At 39.9% G+C, this 24,763-nt stretch overlaps 1 protein-coding gene across 3 annotated transcripts in view; it reads right to left on the bottom strand.

Moving 5' to 3' along the window:
• Positions 1–24,763, bottom strand: part of SCHIP1 (schwannomin interacting protein 1) — an 801,544-nt gene that overhangs the window by 577,231 nt on the left and 199,550 nt on the right. For all 3 annotated transcript variants that reach the window (XM_061194515.1, XM_061194514.1, XM_061194513.1), the window contains exon 4: positions 14,527–14,662. In XM_061194515.1, the coding sequence (XP_061050498.1) occupies positions 14,527–14,662 (136 nt within the window). The remainder of the gene's footprint in view (positions 1–14,526; positions 14,663–24,763) is intronic.

A 24,763-nucleotide genomic window follows, 5' to 3' on the forward strand; every position in this document is an offset into this window, starting at 1 on the left:
TGTTTATATTCCTCATAATCCCAACAAAAGTTAAACATGAGTAAATTTGTATGACTTGCTTTAAGGCATTGAAACCTGACATTCTTTTCTAAATATCCTCAAATCATTAGGCTGAGTCTATCTTTGACCAGTTCTTAAAATATACTTAGTAAATCATGGATAGTCAAAGGACATGCTTTCTGTGCCAACACCATGATCTTCCCAGTACAGTTCCACCAGTTCCAATGCACCCAAAATGAAACCCCAGGTGAAGAGATGTTTCTTTCCTGCCATTGTGGTACACAAAGGTCAGACATCAAGCACCAATACTGCACCTTGGAGAAGCATGCTACTGAGATAACAGCAGAATGTTGAATTAAAAATGGGTTTTCCTTGGGGCTTCCCTGGTGGCGCAGTGGTTGAGAATCTGCCTGCCAATGCAGGGGACACGGGTTCGAGCCCTGGTCTGGGAAGATCCCACATGCCGCGGAGCAACTGGGCCTGTGAGCCACAATTACTGAGCCTGCGCGTCTGGAGCCTGTGCTCCGCAACAAGAGAGGCCGCGATAGTGAGAGGCCCGCGCACCGCGATGAAGAGTGGCCCCCGCTTGCCACAACTAGAGAAAGCCCTCGCACAGAAACGAAGACCCAACACAGCCATAAATTAAATAAATAAATAAATAAATAAACAAAAAATGGGTTTTCCATCAAGATGGGTCTTATTAATGGAGTCAGAGGCTGTGTAATGTACTGTGTCAAGTGTATAAGTGCATATCAGATGGCATCAAAGACACAGGTAAAATCTAAAAAAGATATGTATATGTATAACTGATTCACTTTGCTGTACACCTGAAACACAACATTGTAAATCAACTATGCTCCAATAAAACTTTTTAGAAAAAGACACCAGTAAGATGAGAATTAGGAGCACAGGATAAATTAGACAAGATGGAAGTGGCCTGAATCCACCCAATGACTGGCTGCCTGGATGTGTAGTATATGCTCTGGCTTGAGTTTACTTATGGGAGGGAGTCAGCTTCATACAGAGGGACTGGGATTTGAAAGACTAGTTAAAATGAGAAAAGCCTGGTACTATCTCTTTGGAGGATATTTCTGGTCTTTCAGCTTTCCTTGGAAAGTCTCTAAGCTCTGTTTAGTTTTCTGAAACAGTTCAGATTACTCCACAGTTTCTAGTAATATTTAATATAAATCTCAAATCAGTTAGGTCATATCTACTTAGGCCCAACATGTACTATAAAGTAGGAATGTTCATTGTGAGTACAATAGGGAGAGGGAAGGAACGCTAACAATAAACATAATAACTGAGGACAAAAATCACGTGATGGAAGTCTCTATGCAGAAGCATCAGCCCAGGGTGATTCTCTAGGAAGTTGGAGAACTGCCCTGGGGTACCTGATGTCATCTGATCCCTATCCATAATGCTAGAAACATAGTAAAACAAGCCTAAAATCCATTTGGAACCAGTCAGGGTCTTGCTTCACTGCAATAATCTCAAGAATACCCATTTCCCTCTAAGAAGCTGCCCTTTGGGACGTTCCTGTAACACATCCCACTTTCAGGCTCTCTCCTACTGAAACTGGTCCTGTTGGGACTGTAGCCGGAAGAGTTGCTTCTGGTTGGAAGCTGTGATGGAGATGTCCAAGAGAAATGAGTCTGTGAGTACCTGGGATGGAAGAACTATTTCGCAGAACCAACTTTTCTCTCTTAGTGTCAAAAAGGGTTGAAATCAGTAGGAAGAACCACCCCTGTCAGTCAGCTCCCTCTATGTTCAGCTGCCCTGTAAAGCATCCTAACTAGGGTGGTTTTCATCAAGTAAATATGCCCTTAAATCCTTTGTAGCCAAAGGTTACAAAGCCTTTGCAAGGGTGGGTGGACCACAAAAAAGAGATCCGTGAGCATATTTTTACATTGGCAAGAAAAGCAAAATGTCACTCAACTAAATTTAAGATTGTTCACACACATCTGCTACCACCAGAATGTTATAAAAAAAAAAAAAAAAAAGAAGAAAGAAAGAAAAAAGAAATGCAAATAGCTCACAGTCTAAATAGCTCTGGACATTTTTCTATTCTTCAGATGACTTATGCTATTTCAACAATGATTGAAAGGCTATCAAAGCAGAAGCCAAAACATGTTTGTGGTCTATCACGTAGGGACAATTTTTGGTTAAATAAATACACAGACAACCCGTATCTCAACTAGAAAATATATATGTTAGATAGCTGTTGTTATAAATATATCACTAAAATATGTGCAAAAAATCTAGAAATATAAAATGTTACACTGCAGACAATATCATAAGTAAATCACATCCCTAAGAGATAGAGACAAAGATTGCTAGAAAATACATTTCTGAATCAGGTAAATGTCCTCCCATTTCAGAACTTAAAGCTGATGCATCTTATGACATGATCCTCAAGTCCTCTAAATTAGAATGTTACAGTGTAATCAACCAGAGTGATTTGTCTAAAGTCTACCGCTGCAAGAAATGGATACAGTTTATCAAAAAGGAACAATCGAAGTTTTAAAAACACAGACGTCTGCACAACAGTGTGTGAAAGGCCCTACCTATTCATCTCAAAAATCAAAGCATAATTGTAAAACACAGGGAAATTAAACTAAAACAACTGGAATCATAAATCTACCTTTCTTTTCAAAAATGGAGTTCTTTTAAATATTGACATCAATTAAAGAAATCATTGGTGGATCTATTAAACATAGCTGACAAAAATATATAACAAGGGCTCCTTAATATAAAACTAAGTCACAGCCTTTAAAATTTTCTACCAAATACACTGTCAAAATGTAAGTGCCATTTATCCAAAAATCAAATGCCAAATTACTGAAGACTTAAGAAGCAACAGTAAATTCACTTGGAAGTTATCTATAACAGAAAAAATTAGTTATATTTGAATTAGGGGTTTAGCTAAGTAAATTGTATTTACAATGGTTTTTACATAGGAGGAGAACTACTGAGGGAAATAAATTCCATATTACAATAATATAAAAAGATAGTTTTATCAGACTTTAAAATAAGTGGTTCAGCATAAATAAATGTTCCAAACCTCACGTAACTGGCCTGAGAAAAGATAACTATTTGTTATATTACTTTTTTATGACACTCTGTTCCCTTAGACAAATTTGAATAGCTAATCAAAATATCTGTGGAGGTCATTCTTCATAGCATTTCAAAGTATCATTTCTTCATTGGCTGTGTGATATAACAGTATCATAAAACTATATCTTTGACAGTTTTAAGGAGGTTGTTATAAGATATTTTTGAATAAACTATTTTTTAAATTTCTGGTTTGAACAGTTAAATTGGACTACTTTGAAACAAATTAAATACTTCAGTGACGCTAAAGGTACCTCTCCAGTGGTCCATATCTAATCATTTTATAAAAGGATCTACACTTTCCACTTACAATAGGCTTTTACTGTACATATTTTATACCAGTAAATTTAAAATTTCATAAGTCATCAAATATCTCTTATGTGTGCCAACATTAGAATACCTAGACATTTTCTCTTTTGGTAAGTGAAATATAATCTGCAATTTAAAAGTTAAAAACTATCCTTTAAAATGAGTGCAAATCAGAAATAACTTTCCAAAGAGAGCCTTGTATTTACAAAAGGCAACAAACTGTACATTTAGAACTATTTAAATGAGTATTTTAAAATGCTATCCAAAGCAACTGTTTTGTCCAACTGCAATGCAATTAATTTGTGGTAAATTAAAAGAAAAACTTAGATTATAAAGATTCAAAGTACCAAGCATTCACATGCCAACTGATGCAATGAGAAAGCAATTTTTCAAAATAACATAGTCACACTTTCTAATATAATATTTTTAAATGGTTAATCCTGAATTTCAAATGAAGACCATTACATTTTATAGCTTAAATTTAAGCTTTAAGCTTATAGCTTAAATTTAGACTAACTCGGTTAGAGTTTGGAGTTTCCTCTCTCCATATGTAAAAATATGATAGACCTAAAATAGATGATAGACCTTTGGAAAACTTACACTGTCAGATTGCTTGCCCTGGTCACAGTCCCACGTCGTTGTTCGCTGGCCTGACCTCTCCATGGTGCTGAAGAGTTACTCTTGCCCATTTGAGAGGGAAGAGTTACTCTTGCCCATTTGAGAGGAAAGAGTTGTTTATTCAAACAGGCTTTGCAAGAAATCCATAAAGGGCTGTCTGTGTTAGCAAGTGAAGTTACCTGAAGAATTTCTGTAACACATACTACAAAGGAGATGCTTTACCCTTCAGTTATCAACCACGATGCTCAGGCAGCTCAAAGAAGATTTTGGAGCAGAAATCTTCAAGTATTGACAAAAAAGAGGGAGAGATCTTTGGGAGATGAAGTTTGGTGATTTTTCTCAGTGTTCTTCAAATTGAGGGAAAAAAAAAGAGAGAAACTACAGGCTACTCAGAGAACAGAGGATTCCAGAAAAGTTCTTGATCTTAATGCAGAAAACAAGCTCCCATTAGTCCAAAGAAGCCAATTCACTTCATTCTATCATTGCATCTATTTTTTGATTAAACAAAAATAAAGCTCAGAATTCCACAAGGCACTGCACACACTATGTAAACAGGTATGCCTCACTCTAGCCCCAGCCTCTGTCTGCTGAAGACTATCACAGCAGAAATCAGGCTCTTGTGGCTTTCACAGATTACCTCTTTCTGAGGCTGAAACGTATAAAGAGCCACATGACACCCAATGATGTCATCTCTAAAGCAGGTCACAGTTGCCGCTGTATGTAGATGGAGTTCTTCTAGTGAAGTGTTTGGCATAGTGATTTTCTTGAAAATCTACTTGCATTAAATAGTGTGGCCTTCTATCAATATACTTAACCCTATCAATACAGTGCCATGAAGAGAAAATCAATTTATTCCTCACAGGTAAAGAAGGGGTTTCCCCTCATGGAGCTCTAAAGGGAACTAGAGGAACTGTAGAGACAGATAGAAACTTCTAAAACATCTCTCAGAATTTTTAGCATTTAAAAATATCATTATTTTTTAATGCCAAGCTATGAAGATTGCAAAATAAAAATTAAGGCAACTGTCTTCAACTCCAGACAACATTTTATTTGATGGAATTTAAGAATGTTTCACTGACAAAAAATTTTTACTAACACCTATCTCTGAAAGGATTTGAGTATGTTTTCAAATGTTGGTAGGAAATTTCTTTTACTCATTATTTCTAGATGTTTTTCAGCTCTGAATACAGTAACAAAAGCTTAACTATACTATAGGTAATTTTTACATGTAACTGGTAATAAATAGTATACAAAGATATTTTAAAGAATGTATAATAAGGAGAAATATCCATTTCCATTCTGTGTAGTGTATTTTTCTCTTTCTCAACATGTAGTCACACATCATAACTTAGGATTTTCAGTCATAGTTGACTTTCTTGTCAGCTAATAGTTAAATCATCTAATCTCTCTTCATGCAAACTAAAAATCCTCATAGTCAAAGTGAAGATTAAATTGAAACTAATCTAATCAGTGCCTATTGACTGTATCCTCTTTTAATAAAAACCAAAATGGATCAAACAACAGAAACCTTCCTTGGTGAGCACAGTACTTATATTTTTGAGAAAGAAAAGAACTATAAATTCTAGGAAAACAGAATTTTCAACACAATCAGTGCCACTGGGAAAATTCTATCAAAACAATAACGGGTGTTTTGGTATCGGACCCAGGGAAAATTTGCTTAAGCACCTCCTCAAGGCACATCATTTATGATACAAAAATATCGAGATGAAAATTAGAAAAAATATGATCACCTGGGTGATCATGTCTGTTTCTTAAATAAAATTGAATATTTTTGCAATTTCTATAACTCACAGTTTTCTATTCTTTACGATAATAAGGATTACCTAAGACATTAAAAAAAAAAAAAATACAGAATTCCCAGATACTCTAATTCAAAAGATCTACTGTGGTTCTGGAATCTGTGGGTTTTTTTAAAGCTTTCAAAGTAATTCTATTGCAGAAAACACTGCAATAATGAATATATTACAAAGTATACAATCATACAAAAATCAAGATAAGTACAAAAATATATATGATATTTATCATAATAAAAGGCCAAATTGTTGCTACATGAAGCGTCCAATGTTGGAGGTTCCCTTCTTCCCGTCTCCTCAGATTTCCATGAGGAAGAAATTTCCTAAATACTCCCAGACTCTGATTTCCACCCTTTAAGCCACTCCAGGAAGGTAGAAGGAGTTACCTTAACTGCAGGATTAGGCAAAGGCACTGGCAACCCAACATCATTCTCCCTCCATTTTTTAATGGGCTCCACCTCCCTGTACAAGATCTGTGGGTGAGGCTGGCAGTATCTAGTGCTTCCTGTGATTGATAAGAGTCTCTAAATCCAAAGTTTAGTAGTAGAAAGCCCAATGGCCACAAGTTCGAATTCCACCCTCAAATCCAGCTTTGACAGGAAATAAAGCTGAGATTTTTATATCCCTCTGCCTAAATCTCTTGCCTTTCAAAATAAGTTTCCAAATCAAGAACAGAAAAGGAGTTATTTACTGATTCCCTAAAACCCCATCTTCCAACACTGTTATGTCGTTGACTAGACTTGGTCTTTTTATTTAAATCCTGCTAGCCAGTTAATGTAACAAGTTTTATATGTGAACTAACTTAGTAAAATTTGCATAATACAGCTCTATGATAGAGACCTATAAAAAGGAGATGTCATGTGTAAAAATTTCATTAGAAGCTTTCAAAATGCACTGTTCAATTCATTTGAATTTTACAATTGAGCCACTTAGAAGCTCCAGCTCTTGGCACTTTTCTTCAACAGCCACTAACTCTAGAATAGTATTTCCTGAAGTGTTCCATGGATCGGTAGTCCAATAAGATGTGACTCTTAATGAGTTTCCTGGTCAAAGAAGTTTAGGAAACATGAAAACAGTGATCCCCATCTTGCAAATTCAAAATGTGTATTAGCTTAGTAAGGCTCTAAGAAGTCCTGAAGTAAATAAATTAGCTTATTTCGCCCTTCCCCCAATTAACATCTATCAATATCCTATGAGACTAGTATTCCAGGTTCCACATTTTGGGAAATTCTGCTCTAGAAGATGTTTCAGCAGTCAGATTTTTGTTACTAATAATACCTAAACATCTATATAATTAATCAATGAAATGTTATCGAGGATCTCCTCTAAGTTGTCAGTACATCTGCTACAAGAATTGCCAACCATGACTGGGGAATTATGTAAATTCTGCAAGGGCAGAGGTTGTGTGTATTTGGGTGATCATGTTATCGCCAGTGCTTGGCAAAGGGCCAGCACACAGTAGGCACTCAATATTTGTTGAATGAGTGAACAAATGATGTTGACCTAATCCAAGGATGTGAATAACTCCCCTCCCCACCAAAGATGTCTTATTTACAAAAAGAACATCCTAAAGAGTCTTAGGCCAATGAGCTTTCCAGGAAAAAAAAGAAATACAGTAGTAGATCTCACTCCAGTTCCACCACATCCAATTTCTCCTCGGATCCTAAAGCATCTTTCATACTCATTCAAAGAGCGAAACGCTGATTTGTAATGATGAAACTAGATTTTATAACAGAAGGTGAAACTGGGTCTAAACTAGGGATTCAACACTTTATCTCACCTAAGCAGTAGAATTAGGACAGGATCTATGTGAGGACAAATGCTGAGACTGGACTTAAGGAAAACTGCAAAGAGAACAAATTCTTTTTCAACCCTCTTTGTGTAAAGTGAGGTACTTAATGCCTAGATTTTTGCATCTGAATTCCTAGGTTAATGACTTTGAGACCGCTTAGGAGGATTTATTATATTACTGTGGATGAATGAGTTAGTTATCAAATAGGGAATTGTCAATTTTGCATATAATTTTGAACTCAGGAAATGTTCAATGTTAGCAGTCGCTAAAAAAAGTTTTTTTAATCCTCAAACCTAAACAACATGCTCATTTTTAAACCTATCAAGAAAAATGTCCTCAAATCATTAAGTCAAAAGGTTGATTTGGAAAAAGGAATCAATATTATCAACCAATATTCAAATACACAAAGAGGAGAGCGTTTGTGGTATAAAGATATTATTTTTTGCTGGAGAGGGTGGAGAAGAGGGAAAATGTAATTTTCCTACACTGTTGGTGGGAATGTAAATTGGTGCAACCACTAAGGAAAACAGTATGGGGTTCCTCAAAAAACTAAAAATAGAATTGCCATATGATTCTGCAATTCCACTCCTGGGCATATATCCGGAGAAAACTGAAATTCAAAAAGATACATGCACCCCAATGTTCATAGCAGCACTATTTACAATAGCCAAGACATGGAAACAACCTAAATGTCCATCTAAAGATAACTGGATAAAGAAGATGTGGTACAATATACAATGGAATATTACTCAGCCATGAAAAAGAATGAAATAATGCCATTTGCAGCAACATGGATGGACCTAGAGATTATCATACTAAGTTTAGTAGGTCAGAAAGAGAAAGATAAATACCATATTATACCACTTATATATGGAATCTAAAATATGACATAAATGAACTTATCTACAAAACAGAAACAGACTCACAGACATAAAGAGCAGACTTGTGGCTGCCAAAGGAGAGGGGGTGGGGGAGGGATGGACTGGGAGTTTGGGATTAGCAGATGCAAACTATTATATACAGGATGGATAAACAACAAGGTCCTGCTGTTTAGCACAGGGAATTATATTCAATATCCTGTGATAAACCCTAATGGAAAAGAATATGAAAAAGAATATATATATGTATAACTGAATAACTTTGCTGTACAGTAGAAACTAATACAACATTGTAAACCAACTATACTTCAATAAAATAAACTTTTTAAAAAACAAGATATTATTTTGTACAATTCCATTTTATTCAAACTGTAATATATGGTTATGTATTATATAATTTCTAAAACTTTGGAAAAGAAAACATTTGTTCTCTAAGACCATGGTTTGAAGAAAAGAGAAATGTATTTACCTCCATGTAAATACCAAGAAGTCTTCTCCTTTTACATATGATTTACTATATTCTCTGAACCAAAATTTGGGACAAATAGATTGGCAAAAACATTGTGCAATTTCAGGGTCTGAAAGGCTGGATGTTAGATAGAGCTTGGGTGCTGAAACATTAGAATTCATGGGACCTAAATTTATAACAGCTGGGCATAATACTGTAACTTGTCCCTGACCTGGAAAATCTAGGTTATTAAATAATTAAGTAGCACAAGGCTTACATTCTCTATAATTTTGCAGCTCTCAGGATTGTATTGGGGGGTGGGGGGCGGTCCCAGGAAATCCTCTTTTTAGGGCTTGAGTTTCCTCCCAAAACAAGTACGACTTTGGAAGAAGACTTTCTCCCTTTAGTCACTAAATTTTTCCCGGTATATTTAAAGCCTGGAGGTTGTAAATCTCAAAAAGGGCAATAGAACTTGAGGATAATTAAGCATGTTGAATATAGGCGCACCTGCTGTGTCTGGCAGGTAGGAACGGTCCTGGCTTTTGGTGGTGTATTTGGGGAGGTGTGGTAGGTCACCTGGCTGCCCGCTGTTGGCTACACAGTTACACTCACTAAAAGCCAGGACCACTCCAGCAACCCCATAAATATGAGGGCTCCATGGCTTCTCTCCAGGACAGTTGGCGTAACAGAGTCTTGAGCTGGCCCAGACCACTGCTCCTGAACCTGCTCAAGAATTATAAGAATTACAGAAACTGCTCAAGGATTACAAGAACTGTAATTCTTCCTGACCAGGAGTGAAACAAGGCTTTGCACTGACTGGCCTGAGAGGTGTAACTCTGTTCTCCCCGACATGCTGAGGATCCTCCCATCTCTTTTTCCTCAGGTCTGAAGTGAGGAGAATAATCTAGGCTTTCTTCTACTACGTATGTGGGTGCGGTCTCTCAGAAGAGGCCGACTCATTTAGAGGCAAAAGTACTTGCACCTGACTTAAACTTTCGACCTTGAAAATTAGTTTTTAAAGGAGCAACACTAAAATAAATGCTTAATTTATTACTTTTGTAAGTACAGCTCCAATTTCAGAACACACACATGTATACGTATATACTCTGAACATATGTATACATTTATATATATATATATATACACACATATTCTAGGACACAATTTGATTCTCATAGATTCATTCGGTGAATCAGAAACAGGTTCTGTGCATTACCGGCCCCCTCCATGCAAATCCGGGTAAAAATTTCACCTCTGCTCTTCACAAGTTTTCCACAATGTTTTGAACACATGGAGTGTTTTCAAGAGGGGATTCAGAATCGACTAACATTTACTGAGAGACTTCGGGGTCCCAGGCTCTGTGCTGTTTTACATATGTAGTGCCATTTAATCTTCACAGCAATAACAATCCACCTCTGAGGTGGGTATCATTTTCAGTTTGCAGATGAAGAAGGGCCTCTCAAGGGATACATCTTAGACTCACAAAAAGTGACAGGTTTTAAGTCAGGTCCTCTTACCAAGCCAGGGCCTCATTCCATGAGCCACGCTGCCCCCTACAGGCCAGACCATAATAGTATGGGAACCAACGGGAAAAGTGGGCGTGGCAAGGAAGGAAGGCCCAGGCATATGGAATCAATTCAAACCAAATGGGACTAAGAATGTCCCCAAACAATCCAGAGATTTTTCTGGATTTATCTGCAAGGATATGCTAATGATTTTTTAAAAAGTTTAAACCTAATGGTTTACAATGCACCATGCTATAGTTTCTTTCCATGACATCCTATTAAACAAATTACAGGTTTCTTGAAGCTGGGAACTAAAAGAATAAGTATTTGGTCACATGAAATTGATTAATAAAAAACACAAAGCATTTTCCAGTGTTGTCCTCTATTCAATAACTAATATTTTTATGGTTAAAAAAAGTTATTCTTTGCTCCTCACTTTGATACTCACAAGCTCCATTTCTTAATAACAGTTGCTATTCAAAATTGTTATTTCTAAAACAAATTTTTCTGTTACCACATGACACACTGTGGTATAAGGGCACTTGATATGCAAATTGCTAACAAAACTTAATATTATCTTCCCTCCTGTTGCTCTGTAATTTGTCATTGAGCAGCTGAGGTTTGAGGTTTTAATCAAAGAGCATTGAATGAGGCAATTTATAAAATCAAATGAGGATTCTTTTTTCAATTATTCCATTCACTGTTTATATCTACTAAATTGTAAAATAGTCTTAGAAATGCATTAATGCACTGGTTATCTCTTTCACTGCTTGACCGTATCTAAATGCAGGCTTACTTTCAAGTGGTACAATATAGTAGAATAGTGACCCATGCAGGCTCCAGCCCAAACAGTAACCCAGGGCAAGTTCTCTTTAACTCTCATTTTCATCATCTGTAAAATGGAGATAATAACAGTACCTCCTTCATATGGTCATAGAGAGGATTAAACGAAATAATCCATGGAAAACATTAGCGAAGTGCTTGCCACATAACAAGTGCTCAGCTCTTATTAAGATGAATTTGAGAGCTCATACTGAAACATTACTGTTGCTATTTATTTCACGGCAAAAGTATTCTAAGCACTACATTAACTATTATGCTTGGCCAAAAGAGAACAGGAGCGTGCAAAAACTCATTCTCGTCTCAGCACAGGGACGCCCCCAGATCAGGTTGCTGGCTTCCCATGCAGCACATGCCTGGGGCAGACAGCTAGGATGAGCAGTAATTGCAGTTATTATAGGCATGGGGGCAGGTAGAGCAGCTGGCAAGGCCCACGGGTTATGCAAGGGCAGACTGGCCTCCAACTGAGGCTGTGTCAGAGGTTAGTAGAGGGTTAGGATGAGACAGGCAGCTGATCAGATTCGAGAAGACAGATGATGGTCTAGGCAGCAACCATGATAGATCAAGCGCAGAGAAAGAAGGCTGAGGTTCAACAAGCTGGAGGGGATCTAGTAGAAGTCAGGGGCCTGGAGAATTGCCTACGGATACACCTCATTGGGAGCATTTGACTTGGACTGAAGACTTTTAACCCTGAAGTTCCAAAAGACTTTCTGATTATTAGAGGAAGCTCATCTCTTTATGACAGGCTTAGCCAAGGTGAGCTGGGGGTCATCCTTATCCCCTCCATAAACTTGAGGTCTACTCATCTACTCATCACTGGGTCTGGCAGGCCAGTCAAGGTAGAGTCGAGTCACTTTCCTTTCATGGGGCTGCGACCAACGAAAGATGTAAGAATGAATCTTCTTGAAAGGCCTCAGCTAAGGGATAATCATGGGAGATAAAAACAACCTTAGCTAGTTACACCAGCTCCAAACAACCAAGCATAAAGTTTTAAACAATTATGGCTTGGGTATTTTACCTGCCTGACAAACGAAAGGCTTGGGAATGTCCCAACATCTTGTATTTTCATATTTTATTTTGTACATTTAGTGTCACACCACTGCCATCATCAATACCAAAGTTGTTCTTATAATTAATAACCTTACTAGAATTCTGGGCAGGGTCTGCTTGTTTTCTGAAGCTAATTCCAGTAATGTTTTTTGAAACCCTGTTTTGATTCTCACTGTTTGTAGGCAATCAGGAGTGAGCCAGACTTCCACACATGGAATAGGGTCATCTTTGTCCCACGAGCACAGAGATAAAGCGTGATGACTGATGACGTGTTGGTGGAGCAGGGTGCCACTCCCAGTTCAGTCTGACACACCTTATGGGAAACCAGATTGCTGGGGACACTTGAGGGAGGAAATCTCCTCTATCAAGAAACCTCAGGGAACCTGGAGGCTAAGCTAAATTAAATAAGGTAAAACTGTTAGCAAAGCTGTGCAAAGATATACATAAACGTGATGACCCACGAGGGGGAAGAACATGCATTTATGCACAAAAACACTTGAGGTGCTAGAATCAAAGCGGTGTGGCAGCATAAATATAAAGCAAAGATAGATTCTTCCAGAATTTCAATAAGCCAAAAGGATAACCGCCCTAAAGCAACACTAAAACGGTTAGATATCACTAGACGGTTGATATTAGGGCTGAGAAAGTACAAAGGCAGTAGTAAACCCAAACCTTCAACTCACGGGCAGAGTGATTTCTGATACTCAATTTCCATCATTCAAATCCAGTCTTCAGAGTCGTTTAATTTGTACCTTCTACTGACATTCACAGCGAAGGCATCCTAGACACTCAATTTTCACATTCTTTTTCACTCACAAATCACAAGTTAAATACAAACTTTACTAAACTCAGACATTTTCCAAAGTGGTTCGTGAGCGCCCTCTAGTGATAGTGAGGCCAGTTACGACAACTCATTGCCCCCAAAAATTGTCTTTAAAAAGTGCAGATTCACTAAGGATTCAATTTCTGCTGTCAGCTAAAAATAGATCTTCTGCCACTGTTATTGGCACAGCCATAAGCTGAACTTACTGCTCTCTCTTTAGAATCCATAACTAGATAAAGCCATGAATTAAAGAATATGCAACACAGTTATCTGAAAACATTTCAAAGTAACCTTTGCTTGATCCCAATGTGAACGCATTATTTTGGCTGTTGGGAAACCTTTTTCACAACGGAATAAACATGATTACAAAGTAGTCAAGGAAGATTTTTTTTAAAAAATAATATACTTGTATAGTTCATTTCTCTTCCTAACTTCTTTCAGTACTCCAGTGACAATGGCAACTGATCACAATGGCCAAATCCACACAAATCTGCATTACAATTGCCTGATCATTTATTTCCTAACACATTTGGTGTGTTTTTTGTTTTTGTTTTTGTTTTTTTTAAAGTAAAGGCTTCCATCAGATTCTTTCATTCCTCAGCCCTGTACTCCAGAGTTCTTAAACTGGTGGACCCAGGACAACTGTGGTCTGCACATACGGTCTATTTACATTTAAAATTTTCTTACTGGTTGCCAACATTTAAAAATCTGGATTTCTGGCATCTTATGAAGAAAGAAAATGACCTTTGGCAACATCTTTTCTGCTTACCCACCTGGCAACATACTTGCAGGAGCCGAGGGGGGCTGCGCTTTTAGGTGATGCCTTGGTTCAGTGAGCCAGTCACAACTCAACCCCCGTCAGTCACATGGGTTACTTACCTGGCCCCAAAAGCCTTTGAGATGCAACCCCTGAATTCGTGACCCCTTTCAATTCTTCCTGTGAAGGTTCTCTTTAAAATCCTTATAACCAAGCTAATCTTCTATCCTGTTCTCACCACAAAATGCTACTGACACAGACTAAAAGGAACACGCTATTATAAAGAAAAGTAAAACGATATTCTCCGTAATGGAGGAATGCCAACACACAAACGAGCAGTTTAGGTTGCTTTCAAACGCAATCAATTCCCTCAGACTTGATTAAGTTCACTGTGTGTTTATGAATCATGTCTTTGTTTTGAGAGGACAAAACCCTCACCATGGGTTCACGCATAGCAAACAAGCAACTTGTAGATCTATCACAAACCACCTGCTCACATCCCAAGATTTCTTTCTTGGAACCAAAGCCCTGGAGACCAGGTGATTGGCCAACCAAGTCATGAAAAGGAGACATGCACTCACAGGTGTGCTGCTGTCCGAGAAGGTGTTCATGCTGACGGAGCTGCTCAGCTTGTCTGAGGACACGGAAGGTGGGGATGGGCTCCTCTTCTCCAGGGGGTCCTGCCGCTGCAGATACTCGCGCCACGCTCGCTGAATGCTGCCAAAAAACAACAACAAAAAAAAACAGCGCACACACCGTCACTCCCCGGCCACACGCTCGGCAAAGCGCAAGGAATCTGAAGGAATTGGCTATGGGGACGGGGAAACTGACACACCTAGAACGTGACACGGGAAATCAGAAGACCTGGACTGTCTATGTTACTGGTTCGACTTTTACAGACTTGCCTGAGCTCAATCAGTCTCCAAGAATCAACTTAGTCAGAAAAAGTCATCCATCAAAGTGAAACTAGTTTGCACATGTAAATGTACATGCTTTGATTTATGGGACACAAAATCTTTCAACTTCTCATCCTTTTTTCAAATGAGAATAATAAATAGGCTGACGTATCACTTATTCATTCACTCAATACATCATTGTTGAAGGACCATTCTGTGCCATGGTCAGCGCTTTGCTCTGGACAGAGACTACGGGGCCGCTCTAGGGGGGGCCATTCACAAAGACCTCAAGGTGAGGGGTGCTCTGTGGTGTTAGACAGTGTAGTCTGAGTGGCCAAATGCAGTGGCCCTGCTCCGGGCACATGTCAGGTAAGAGGCCTACGGTCATGGAGTTTACATACTGTGGAAGGAAACTGGCGTTGTATGATAAATAAACAAAGAAATGGACAGAGAAGACAAAATATTTGAAAGTATTATGTACTATTCAGAAAATTAAAGTAACCCTTGATTAGGTGGCTTCTTGAGATTTCACCCAAGGAAGCTCTTTATTTCCTGTGATTATTATCCCAAAAGTGTCATCTTCTGATTTGGGTAATAGAAATCTCTTCTTTGTGAAAGCTAAGTGATTTCTTTTTCCATTTGAACTAGCTTCTAATCTTTGAGATTAAGATCTCGATTTCCACATGTAATCAGGGAACAGAATCTATTTTCTCCTGGGGGTTAGCCCGACATGAAGACCAACTGTCAGGGTTCAGCTTTTTAGAATAGTTTTAAATGGTTTCACTGATTCTATCACCATCTCTTTTTGACTTCTGGAAGCATCTGATCTTCTATAATTCTTCCACATACAACCAAAGTCACTAAAGGTGTTTCTGTGTAAACAGACTGATTTATTTTCATTTGGCTAGAACGGCTCAAAGACCATCAGTTCTCAACAGCCAGAGGATATAAAGAACACGTTAATGCTACCACATTATTGAATTTGTATGTGTTCCCTAATTTATTAAGGCTCTGTGAGTTATAATGCTCAAGGAAAAGTCCAGAAGCTACAGTGAAACAACCTTGGGATCAGAGGCCAATTTCCCTGAAACTATGAACCTTCAGCTTCTGGGGCCCTTACTGAGAGGCCAGAAGCTTCTTGCCTTGGGTCATATGTGGTCACTATTTTCTTATGCAATGTCTGCTCAAAATGCACCCTTATTTATTTATTTTCCTTTGGTTTAAAGATTTTAAACAGAATCTCAGAGAGGGTCCTGTAAGATTATGTGCCTGAATTTGGTAATCCCGTTGTTTCTTCTGGGATCCATTTTATTAAGGGAGTATCGCATTTTGGCCAGCTGATTTCCACGCCATCCAAAGTCCCTGAAGTGTTGGGCAACTCCCAGAGCCCTGCTGACAAGTTCTGCCACTTTACGGCACCTAAAGCCTGTAAACCTGCGCATAAGGGCTTAAAAACGTGTGACATTTTTTAAGTAATTTAAAAAATAGAAAACACTGACAACCCATAAGATACCCACAAGTTTATAGGACTACAGGTATTCCTCTCCCAGCCCGCCTCCCTTTTTAATTGCCTTGATTATTCAGAAAATATAGAAAGAAAATGTAGTAGGCATTTGAGACCTTACAATTTAGCTTGTTGAACACCAGGGGGCAGCGTGACACCTTTAAAAAACAACGATGCTGGGCAAAACCCAGGTGAGGTCTGCAAAGAATTTAAAGCATCCCCTTCCCCATCTTAGTTCTATGGAATCTGGAAAGTGACATATCAGTTTTCCTTAAGTCAGAGATTAAAAAGACAATATTCTTTCCTTCCAAGTAGATGGATATCCTCTTCTTGTTTTAATTGACAAGAAAATGTGATAATATTAAATACGTTTAAAATGTGTATTAAAATCATCTAAGCCCACTCGCTGCCTTAATACAGAAGCTATTTTAATTTTTGGATATTTACCTTACTATCCTTGTCTACATATATGAAAACAATTTTACTTAGTTGAAAGCATACTACACTATATTTCATTCTTTTTTTAAATGTCAGGGTCAAAAAAGAGAGGCCAGTCATGTCATACAAGGCTATTACTCTAAATTGCTACATTGTTTTTTTTTAATGGTGGAGCCAATGCTACTCTCTGAATCATATAAAAGTGTTTACATTACACACGAACTCCCCTTTGACAACACTGATGTGACGTTCATAGGTTAAATTAGTCTAATATTAGCTCTCGGAATACCATCTCTAAATGCTATTTTACTGTACTAGGGAACTGAAACAAAATGTAGAAGCATTTGTCCTTCGGTCAAAGGGAATCACTTCTCATCTTCTCATCCTAGCTTTACCACAATTCCTACTCACCAGCCTCCTTTACGGCTGCAGAGTAAACCCTGAGCACCAACTACCTTGACATTTGTACTTCTGAAACTAAGCAGTGCCATCAATATAATGCTTTAAAAAGCTGGTCGCAGTAAGGGAGCACATTTTGTGTGTTCCTACATTTTGAATTATAAATAAGGTATAGAAGTTTACTTCAAAAGAGATGATAAATACATTTTTCAATTTCCTTGCCAGGTCAATTCCAATGTATCTTCTCTCAGCTCAGGGATGGCATAATCGCTTGCCTCTGCCCTTTCGTTATATATCCTCATCAGTTGTATGGTGCAGGTGGCTCCCTCCTGCACTCACAATTACTTGGGACTCACAGCTTGTGCTGTTCTGGTTGTCACTGGATGTCCTCACATAGAAGAGTAGAAGAGAGGGCTCTGTGAGAGCTGGCATGCTTAGAGGAGGTTTGAGGGAGTCCTGGTTACTTTAATTAGCTTTCAAGGATGGATGGGATTTAGATTGCTAGGGAGGAAGAGGAAAGACCTCTGGACAAAGGCATGGAAGGGAGGGTACCAGGCAGGATGCAGGACGGTCCCAGAAAATAGTGGTATGGCATGAGGGTATGAAGACAGGAAGAGGATTGTGATGTCACCCCGGGCCAGGCTGGGGGAAGACTGAACAGTACCTGCCCCTTGTGAGGGGGAACCCCCATCCTGGCACAGTTGGTAGTTGCCAGACCTTCAACTTTTCAAAGACAGTCAGAAATCTGGATTCTTCTGTGAAAGTTACTAGTTCTTAAATGTTACTAAATAATTGTTAAAATTTCAAAATACATTATTACCCAAGTAATCTGAATTTGAGGATGGGGAAAAAAGGGCACCATCAAAGAGGACACAAGTCTGAGTATCTTGGGAAACAATAGCTAATTACATATAGCTCTTTTTGTGTGTATTCTCCCACACAATCCTTAGCACAAGTGGGCTATGGGAAAGGCTCTTTTATTATCATAGAGGTAGGTTTTGCCTGCCCACCATTAACTTCTCCTTCTCTTGGTTCCAGCACCCATTTTCCCTTGAGGACCCACCAACCCTCAACCAATGAGCTATGGATGGGGCAGATCCTACCCTTCCACTGTAGAGAGCAGCCCGTGTGCTGGGGCTGAACAACCAGAGGGCAGTGACTGGTTCATGGATGCTCACATGGCTCAAGCCGGGCAATGAGAGGCTACAGAGAAAGAAGCCCCCTCCTGCACCTGGAGGTTTTCAACTGGTAGGATGTAAGCCTAGAGCTGTCCATGACCACTTTGCCACAATGCTGGGAGAGAAGCAATAACGTAGAGAGAGGAGCTTACAGAAGAAGAAGACAAAAGATGCCTGATGACCTTGCTCGAAACACATTAGCCCCCGGGTGTTTCTGGTAGGTGATCTAATAAAATCTCTTTTTATATACAAGTTAGTTTGAGTTGAGTTTCTGTTACTTGCAACCAACAGTCCTGGCCAAGTTCTGGGGGACAAGATGAGAACTGACTGATGTAACACTTGAACCAGTTTCCCCTGTCTCCCCATAACATTGTACTCCCTCCTCATGGTTTGGCAAAAGGAAGAAATGAAGCAGGAGCAAGATGATGGGTTTGGCTTGTCACATAGTGACTTTGAGTAGGTAAGTAGAACCCCTATTTGTTTAAGTCTCTGTTAGTTAAATTTTCTACATGCAACTAAAATATACCCTAACAGATTTGCCATATTTGTATTATTTGGTGTCTGCCCCAACCCTGTATCTTGATACAGACCTGCCCAAATGCCAGGAAAGGGTCACTGAAGGCACTAGGCAGGTTTTCCACAGCATTTGCCCATATCTCTAGGCTGCTTCCCCTCCCCCCAGTTTCTGCCCAGTTTGTAACTCCTGGCTTCAGCTCCCTACTTTGACTGTTGGTACTTCCTAAGCATCACAGAGTTGTGTTCTTCTGGATCTTCCTGCAGGTTTCTTCACCAACACCTATGACCACCTTGACTTTCAACAACACCCAACTCCCTCACAGATGGAAATTTGGGCCACTTGGGTCTTGGCTCTGTAATGCTCTTTTCTTTGTGAAGACTGAGAAAGCACTTCAAAAATAAGGCACACAGAGTCGACTGAGTCTACGAGTGAGAACAGTAGCTCTGGGAGGTATTAACCACTCAAAAACAAGAGTTATCAGATTAGCCTGGTCCAGATACCTCTTTTCCAATGAGTCCTATTCCTCCACTAGGTTGTGAAGCCCTTGAGGGCAGTGACCATGTGTATAGTGACCATCACATCTATACAGTTCTAGGAATATGGTAAGTTGGTGATCAACAAATATATTCTCCAAAGATTGTGTCCTAGAAATAGCTCAGTAAATGCTCAAAGCAGAAAAAGTTTTACCTCATGAGGACGTGTGGTTATAAACAAGTGTGTTTACTGAATTCTTCAGCTCTGTGACTTCGGTTTGGTACTTTCTTATATTTTCTATCTCTCTGTTGAAGTTCTCATTGTACTCATTCATTCTTCTGAGTTCAGTGAGCATATTTATGACCATTACTCTGAACGCTTTATCAGGTAATTTACTTATCTCCATTTCATTAAGGTTTTTTCCTGAGGTTTTATCTTGTTCTTTCATTTGGAACATAATCCTCTGTTTCTTCACTTTGCTTGGTTCTCTGTGTTGGTTTCTATGCATTGGATGAAACAGCCATCTCTCCCAGTCTTGAAGGGTTGGCCTTGTGCAGGAGACAAACCTTATCATTCAACCTTGCCCCAGCTCTTGCTTGTCTCTCAAACCTCTGCTTATCCAAGCAACCCTTTTTATTTTTAATAACTCCCAGTAGGTAAGGGGGTGCCAAGATCAGTCAGTGTCACAAAGGGGAGGATCTCAGTCAGCACCTAGATCTGGACTGATTGGAAGTCAGACCCTCAGGCAGCAGCTTTCAAAAAATACAAATTTATACAGTCTTGTGGGACCACGGGCACAAGTCCTGCTGGCCTCCAGAACCAGAAGGAGATCAAGGGGGTAATATCCCCTGGGTGGCAGCCACAATAAACAGGGCACCAGAGGTAAAAACTGGGGTACCAGACACATATGAGAGCTCCTCTCCAAGAGACGCTGAAGCTCTGAAGTACGGCAGAGGGAGAGCCTGAAGACAGTGCCCACCCTCCGAGGTCCCATGCAAGGTTTACAGTCAGCCCTTAGATGCGTATTTAATGAGAAGCCTGCCCCTTTCACATCAAGACTGAGCTCCTGGGTCTCCTGCCTCTTGCTGTGCCCTGGGAGTGGTAGATATTTAAGAACACTTTCTCCAGGGACTTCCCTGGTGGTCCTGTGGTTACGACTTCGCCTTCCAATGCAGGGGGTGTGGGTTTGATCCCTGGTTGGGGAACTAAGATCCCACATGCCTTGCAGCCAAGAAAACCAGAATATAAAACAGAAGCAGTATTGTAACAAATTCAATAAAGGCTTTAAAAATGGTCCACATCAAAAAAGTCTTTAAAAAAAAAAAAAAAAGAACAGTTTCTCCGTTAGTTAGAGTCTATATCCTTCCCCTCCAATGTCGAGAGTAGCCTGTGCGCTGGGGCTGACCAGCTTTAAAATTAGCAAATGAATTTCTTTCACATAAAGTCTGGGCACTTTTTAAAGGGCTGCTTCTGCGCTGAGCCCTGGAGTGGGTGAATCTGCATGAGGGCCCTTTAAGAGATGTTCCTTAGTTCACCACAGCCTCTAGGATCTCAGGGGCACAAGCTCCACTGGTCTTCAAAGCCAAATGTTTCGGGGGCTCATCTCTCAGGTTCCAGTCATGAAAGTTGGGGTGTTCAATGTGGGGTATAATTCTTTTGCTCCTCAGAGAGAAGCTCTGGGTTTTGAGTTCCCTCCCGAATGGGGGTCGTCACACCAGGGATGGGGCTCATGGAGAGCTTGTGTCTCGGCCTTTCCTACCCACTTTGATGTGGTTTCCCTCTTGTTTGCCCAACGTGAAGGGGTCACTCCACCAGTTTTTCGGGGTGTTTTTGTTTTGTTTTGTTTTTTTCAGAGGGAATTGTTCCATAGGTAGCTGTAGATTCAGTGTGTCTGTGGGAAGAAATGGTTCAGGATCTTTCTATGTTACCATCTTGAAGGAACCTCCCAGAAACTAAATGTGTTTAGAGTGATATAGATTCTTGCTCAGTTTCACTTCTCAATAGCTGTGGCCTTGGGAAAAATACTAAACGTAGTGGCCTACATTTTGCTTATGCACAAAATGGGAACAACAATAACTTCTTTGTAATTCTTGCAAGGAGTCAAGGATACGGTATTTAAGTCACTTAGCCCCAAACTTGACAAATAGACGTCCTAGATAAATCATTATAATTACTTAAGAAAATCAAACACTTTCAAATATTTTTAAGTAATACGTGCAAATCATATACATTGATATGATATGTTGGATTCCTGAGGATCTTTACTGGCAATATTTTATTAGCCCAATTTGATGTAAAAATATGTTTAGAAAAGGTACAACTGCATGGAAAAGACACACTGGACTGAATGTTTTTCTTGGATTTTCTCGTTGAAAGCTCACTACAATCCTTTAAGACATGGTTACCATTCTCATTTTACAGAGGAGTGAAACTAAGGCCCAGAGAGGTAAGCAGTGCTCCCAAGGTCACACAGCAGGTAAGGAACAGAGCTGGTATTTGAACCTAGGGTGATCTAACTCCAAAGTCTGTGTTCTCAACCACTCTTCTCTCATATCTTCATTTAATTAAACTTTTGACTAAAGTTGATAGGCATTACTCTCAAACAAATGTAATTAAACAAACTTTTATTGAAAAATATCTCGACACTATTTTGGGAATTGTCCTCCTTCTCAAGAGTGTGTCTGTCTTTGTCTCTCTCTCTCCCCCTTATAAATCTAAATGTTATTTCATCACTAAATAAAATATATTCATAAAAAATACAGAGAGGAATTGAACATATTTAATGAGCAGATTTTTAAAAGATGATTCATATTCAATAGATCTCTATGTTGTTCCATCACAAAATAAATATATTGTTAAAACATAAAGAGGGGGATTGCAAACAATTAATGAACAATTTTTAAATGATGGCTTGTATTCAGAAGATGTGTTCTAGATCTCACTGCAACATGCAAGGAGTGACCCCAACGTAAAGGGCAGAGATTTGAAGGGATTTGGAGGGTTCATTTCCTTCCTCGGCAGTCAGGCCTCCCTGCTAAAACCTGCACTCCTTTGCTGTGTGCAGTCATTCCCAGACCCTCCGGCAGCCTTGGCCCTTAAGAGTACTTTTGTCTTCAGTCTTAGGGTTGCGCTGAGAGCCCTTGTTGTGGTGCTTTCGCTATTACTTTTGCTTTCACTAAATTTTCCAACTTAAGAAGGTTGCCTTTGCTTGATCTTCAGAAAACTTGCCTTTCACCTCCCCAAAGTGACTTTTTATTAATAGCCGTGCAATCCTGATTGCTTTCACCCTTTTGATGCAGTTCTTTGATCCTCCAAGTCTAAAACTCAAAATTACCTCTTAACAGTGGCATTCATGAACCAGGGAATGCACTCTTCCTGAGAGTTCCTCTAAGTTCCACCCCTCAACACACATGTTCTTTCCCCATAGGCCTCTAATTCCTTCCACGGATACTTTGCACTGCCACATACAGGTTTAGGCTTTCTTACCAGATTATTTCCTTTTTATGTTGTCCTGAGTATGAGGGAACAATTGAGACCCTTTCCTGCCCCATCCAACCCCAACCCGGGTTCCCACTACTGCAGGTACACTGTGGAGGCAGCCCACATCTGGGAACAGTTCTCACGTTGCCTTATCTTTTACGTTCAGAGATTGGCCTGCCAAGGTACATCCCACCTCAGGGCTTGCAGGGGCTGGACTGTCCAGAAAAGCTTCACTGGAACCTACTGCTCTCTCCTCATCAGGGAGGGGACTGGAGAGTTTCCAGGAAAGCAGATGTTATGGTACAGTAACTCCTGCTTCTCCCTAACCCCCTTCTACTGGGGAAAGGTAGATGTCCAGCTGGATCCCACCAGAGAAGACAGAAGACCCTAAGAGAAATCCTGTGGAGATTGACAGTGACTCTGGAACATGGGACAAGACCCATCTTTCATATCCAATGCTCTCCAGGTCTAAAGGTCCCTTGGGAAGCAGGAATGGGGGTATGCCAAGATCCTCCCTGTTGAGGATGCCAAGGTCAGCCTGGGGGAGACAGCCAGCAAGGCAAGGGACACAACGAGGGGTGCAGCTCAGGGGAGACCCAGTGACCCTTTCCACGGGTGTCAACCCTTAGAGCTATTTCTAAGGAAGGAACTGCCTGGGGGTGCAAGTGGTCACCATCCACGGGAAACCTGGGGCAGCCTTGGTGTTTAGCACTCAGGGGGTGTGAGAGGTGACAGCAGGAGGGGAGGAGAAGAGAAAGAAAGGGAGACGCCGGGGAGAGTGGAGAGAGGAGAGGGGAGAGGGAAGGGAGGTGAGCCGGCTGCACAGCTGTAGGGACGGTCTAATGTGTGTGGAGGGGAGGTGTTCAAACTGTCATGAGAGTTAAGAATTTAATAACCAGATTAGACAAGAGTCACTGAACTGGACTAAATTCTCCGATGGGACTCAAATTCCATTATTGGGCAAGATTAAGTCTTCTCTCCCTCATCCCTCTCCAGTGAGTGGAAATGGGGTTCGGAGTTATTAGAAGAGATAAAACCATTCTGTTTGCCCCTCACTGAGCTGAGATGCCTCCACTACACCAGCTACACATAAAATCCCAGACTCTCTGAGCTGCTGGACTTCAGGCACAGAGATTTTTTTCCTTTGCCGGCTCCCCCTCCTGGCACCTGCTCCTCTGTCTCTACAGACTGGAGAAGACGAAAACTGAAAAAGACCAGGGAGGTTTCTTAACTTCATTTCAGCATTCAAATTAATCACTCTAATTTTTCACACAACCAACTTTCCTTTCCAGTGCTTTTTCAGTTAAGAGGACGTTATCTTAATGAGAACATTTCTAAGGAGAAGGCAATGTATGTTTGGAAACTAACATCTTGTGGAATAAGGCTGACACACTGCTTACATAAAATGATTTGGTAGCCTGATTCATTATTCATTTAGTAAGTGTGACACACAGCTACCTAGCAGGGGACCCAACTGGTGCAGAAGCCACGTTTGAACTTTACCTTGAGAGACAGCCCTATGTGCTCGCTCAGAGGCAAGCATTTTACTGATAACCAATGTTAACGTAGATTTACAGGGGGGTGTATTAATATTTGCTTTTATCCAGCAGGATATTGCATATCTGTGTCATTTCTGTTTCAATTCCTAAATCTAGAAATGGCTTACTTCTTCAAAGTTGTACACCTCAAGGCTCTTGTCTTCAAGGTGACTTCTTTTCTAAAAGATTCCTCTTTGGGCTTTTTGTAAATGATCAGTGATCCCGGCCAAGGTCAGATATGTTAAAATTCTCCAGAAACATGCTTCTCAGAGTGTTAAGCTCTGTGTGTGTGTGTGTGTGTGTGTGTGTGTGTGTGTGTGTGTATGTGAGAGAGAGAGAGAGATTATATACACCCTCACTGGTTATGCTTATAACGCACCCCTGAAGGAAAATC

The sequence above is a fragment of the Eubalaena glacialis genome, chromosome 6 (genome assembly GCF_028564815.1).
Source record: "Eubalaena glacialis isolate mEubGla1 chromosome 6, mEubGla1.1.hap2.+ XY, whole genome shotgun sequence".
Taxonomy (NCBI): Eukaryota; Metazoa; Chordata; class Mammalia; order Artiodactyla; family Balaenidae; genus Eubalaena; species Eubalaena glacialis.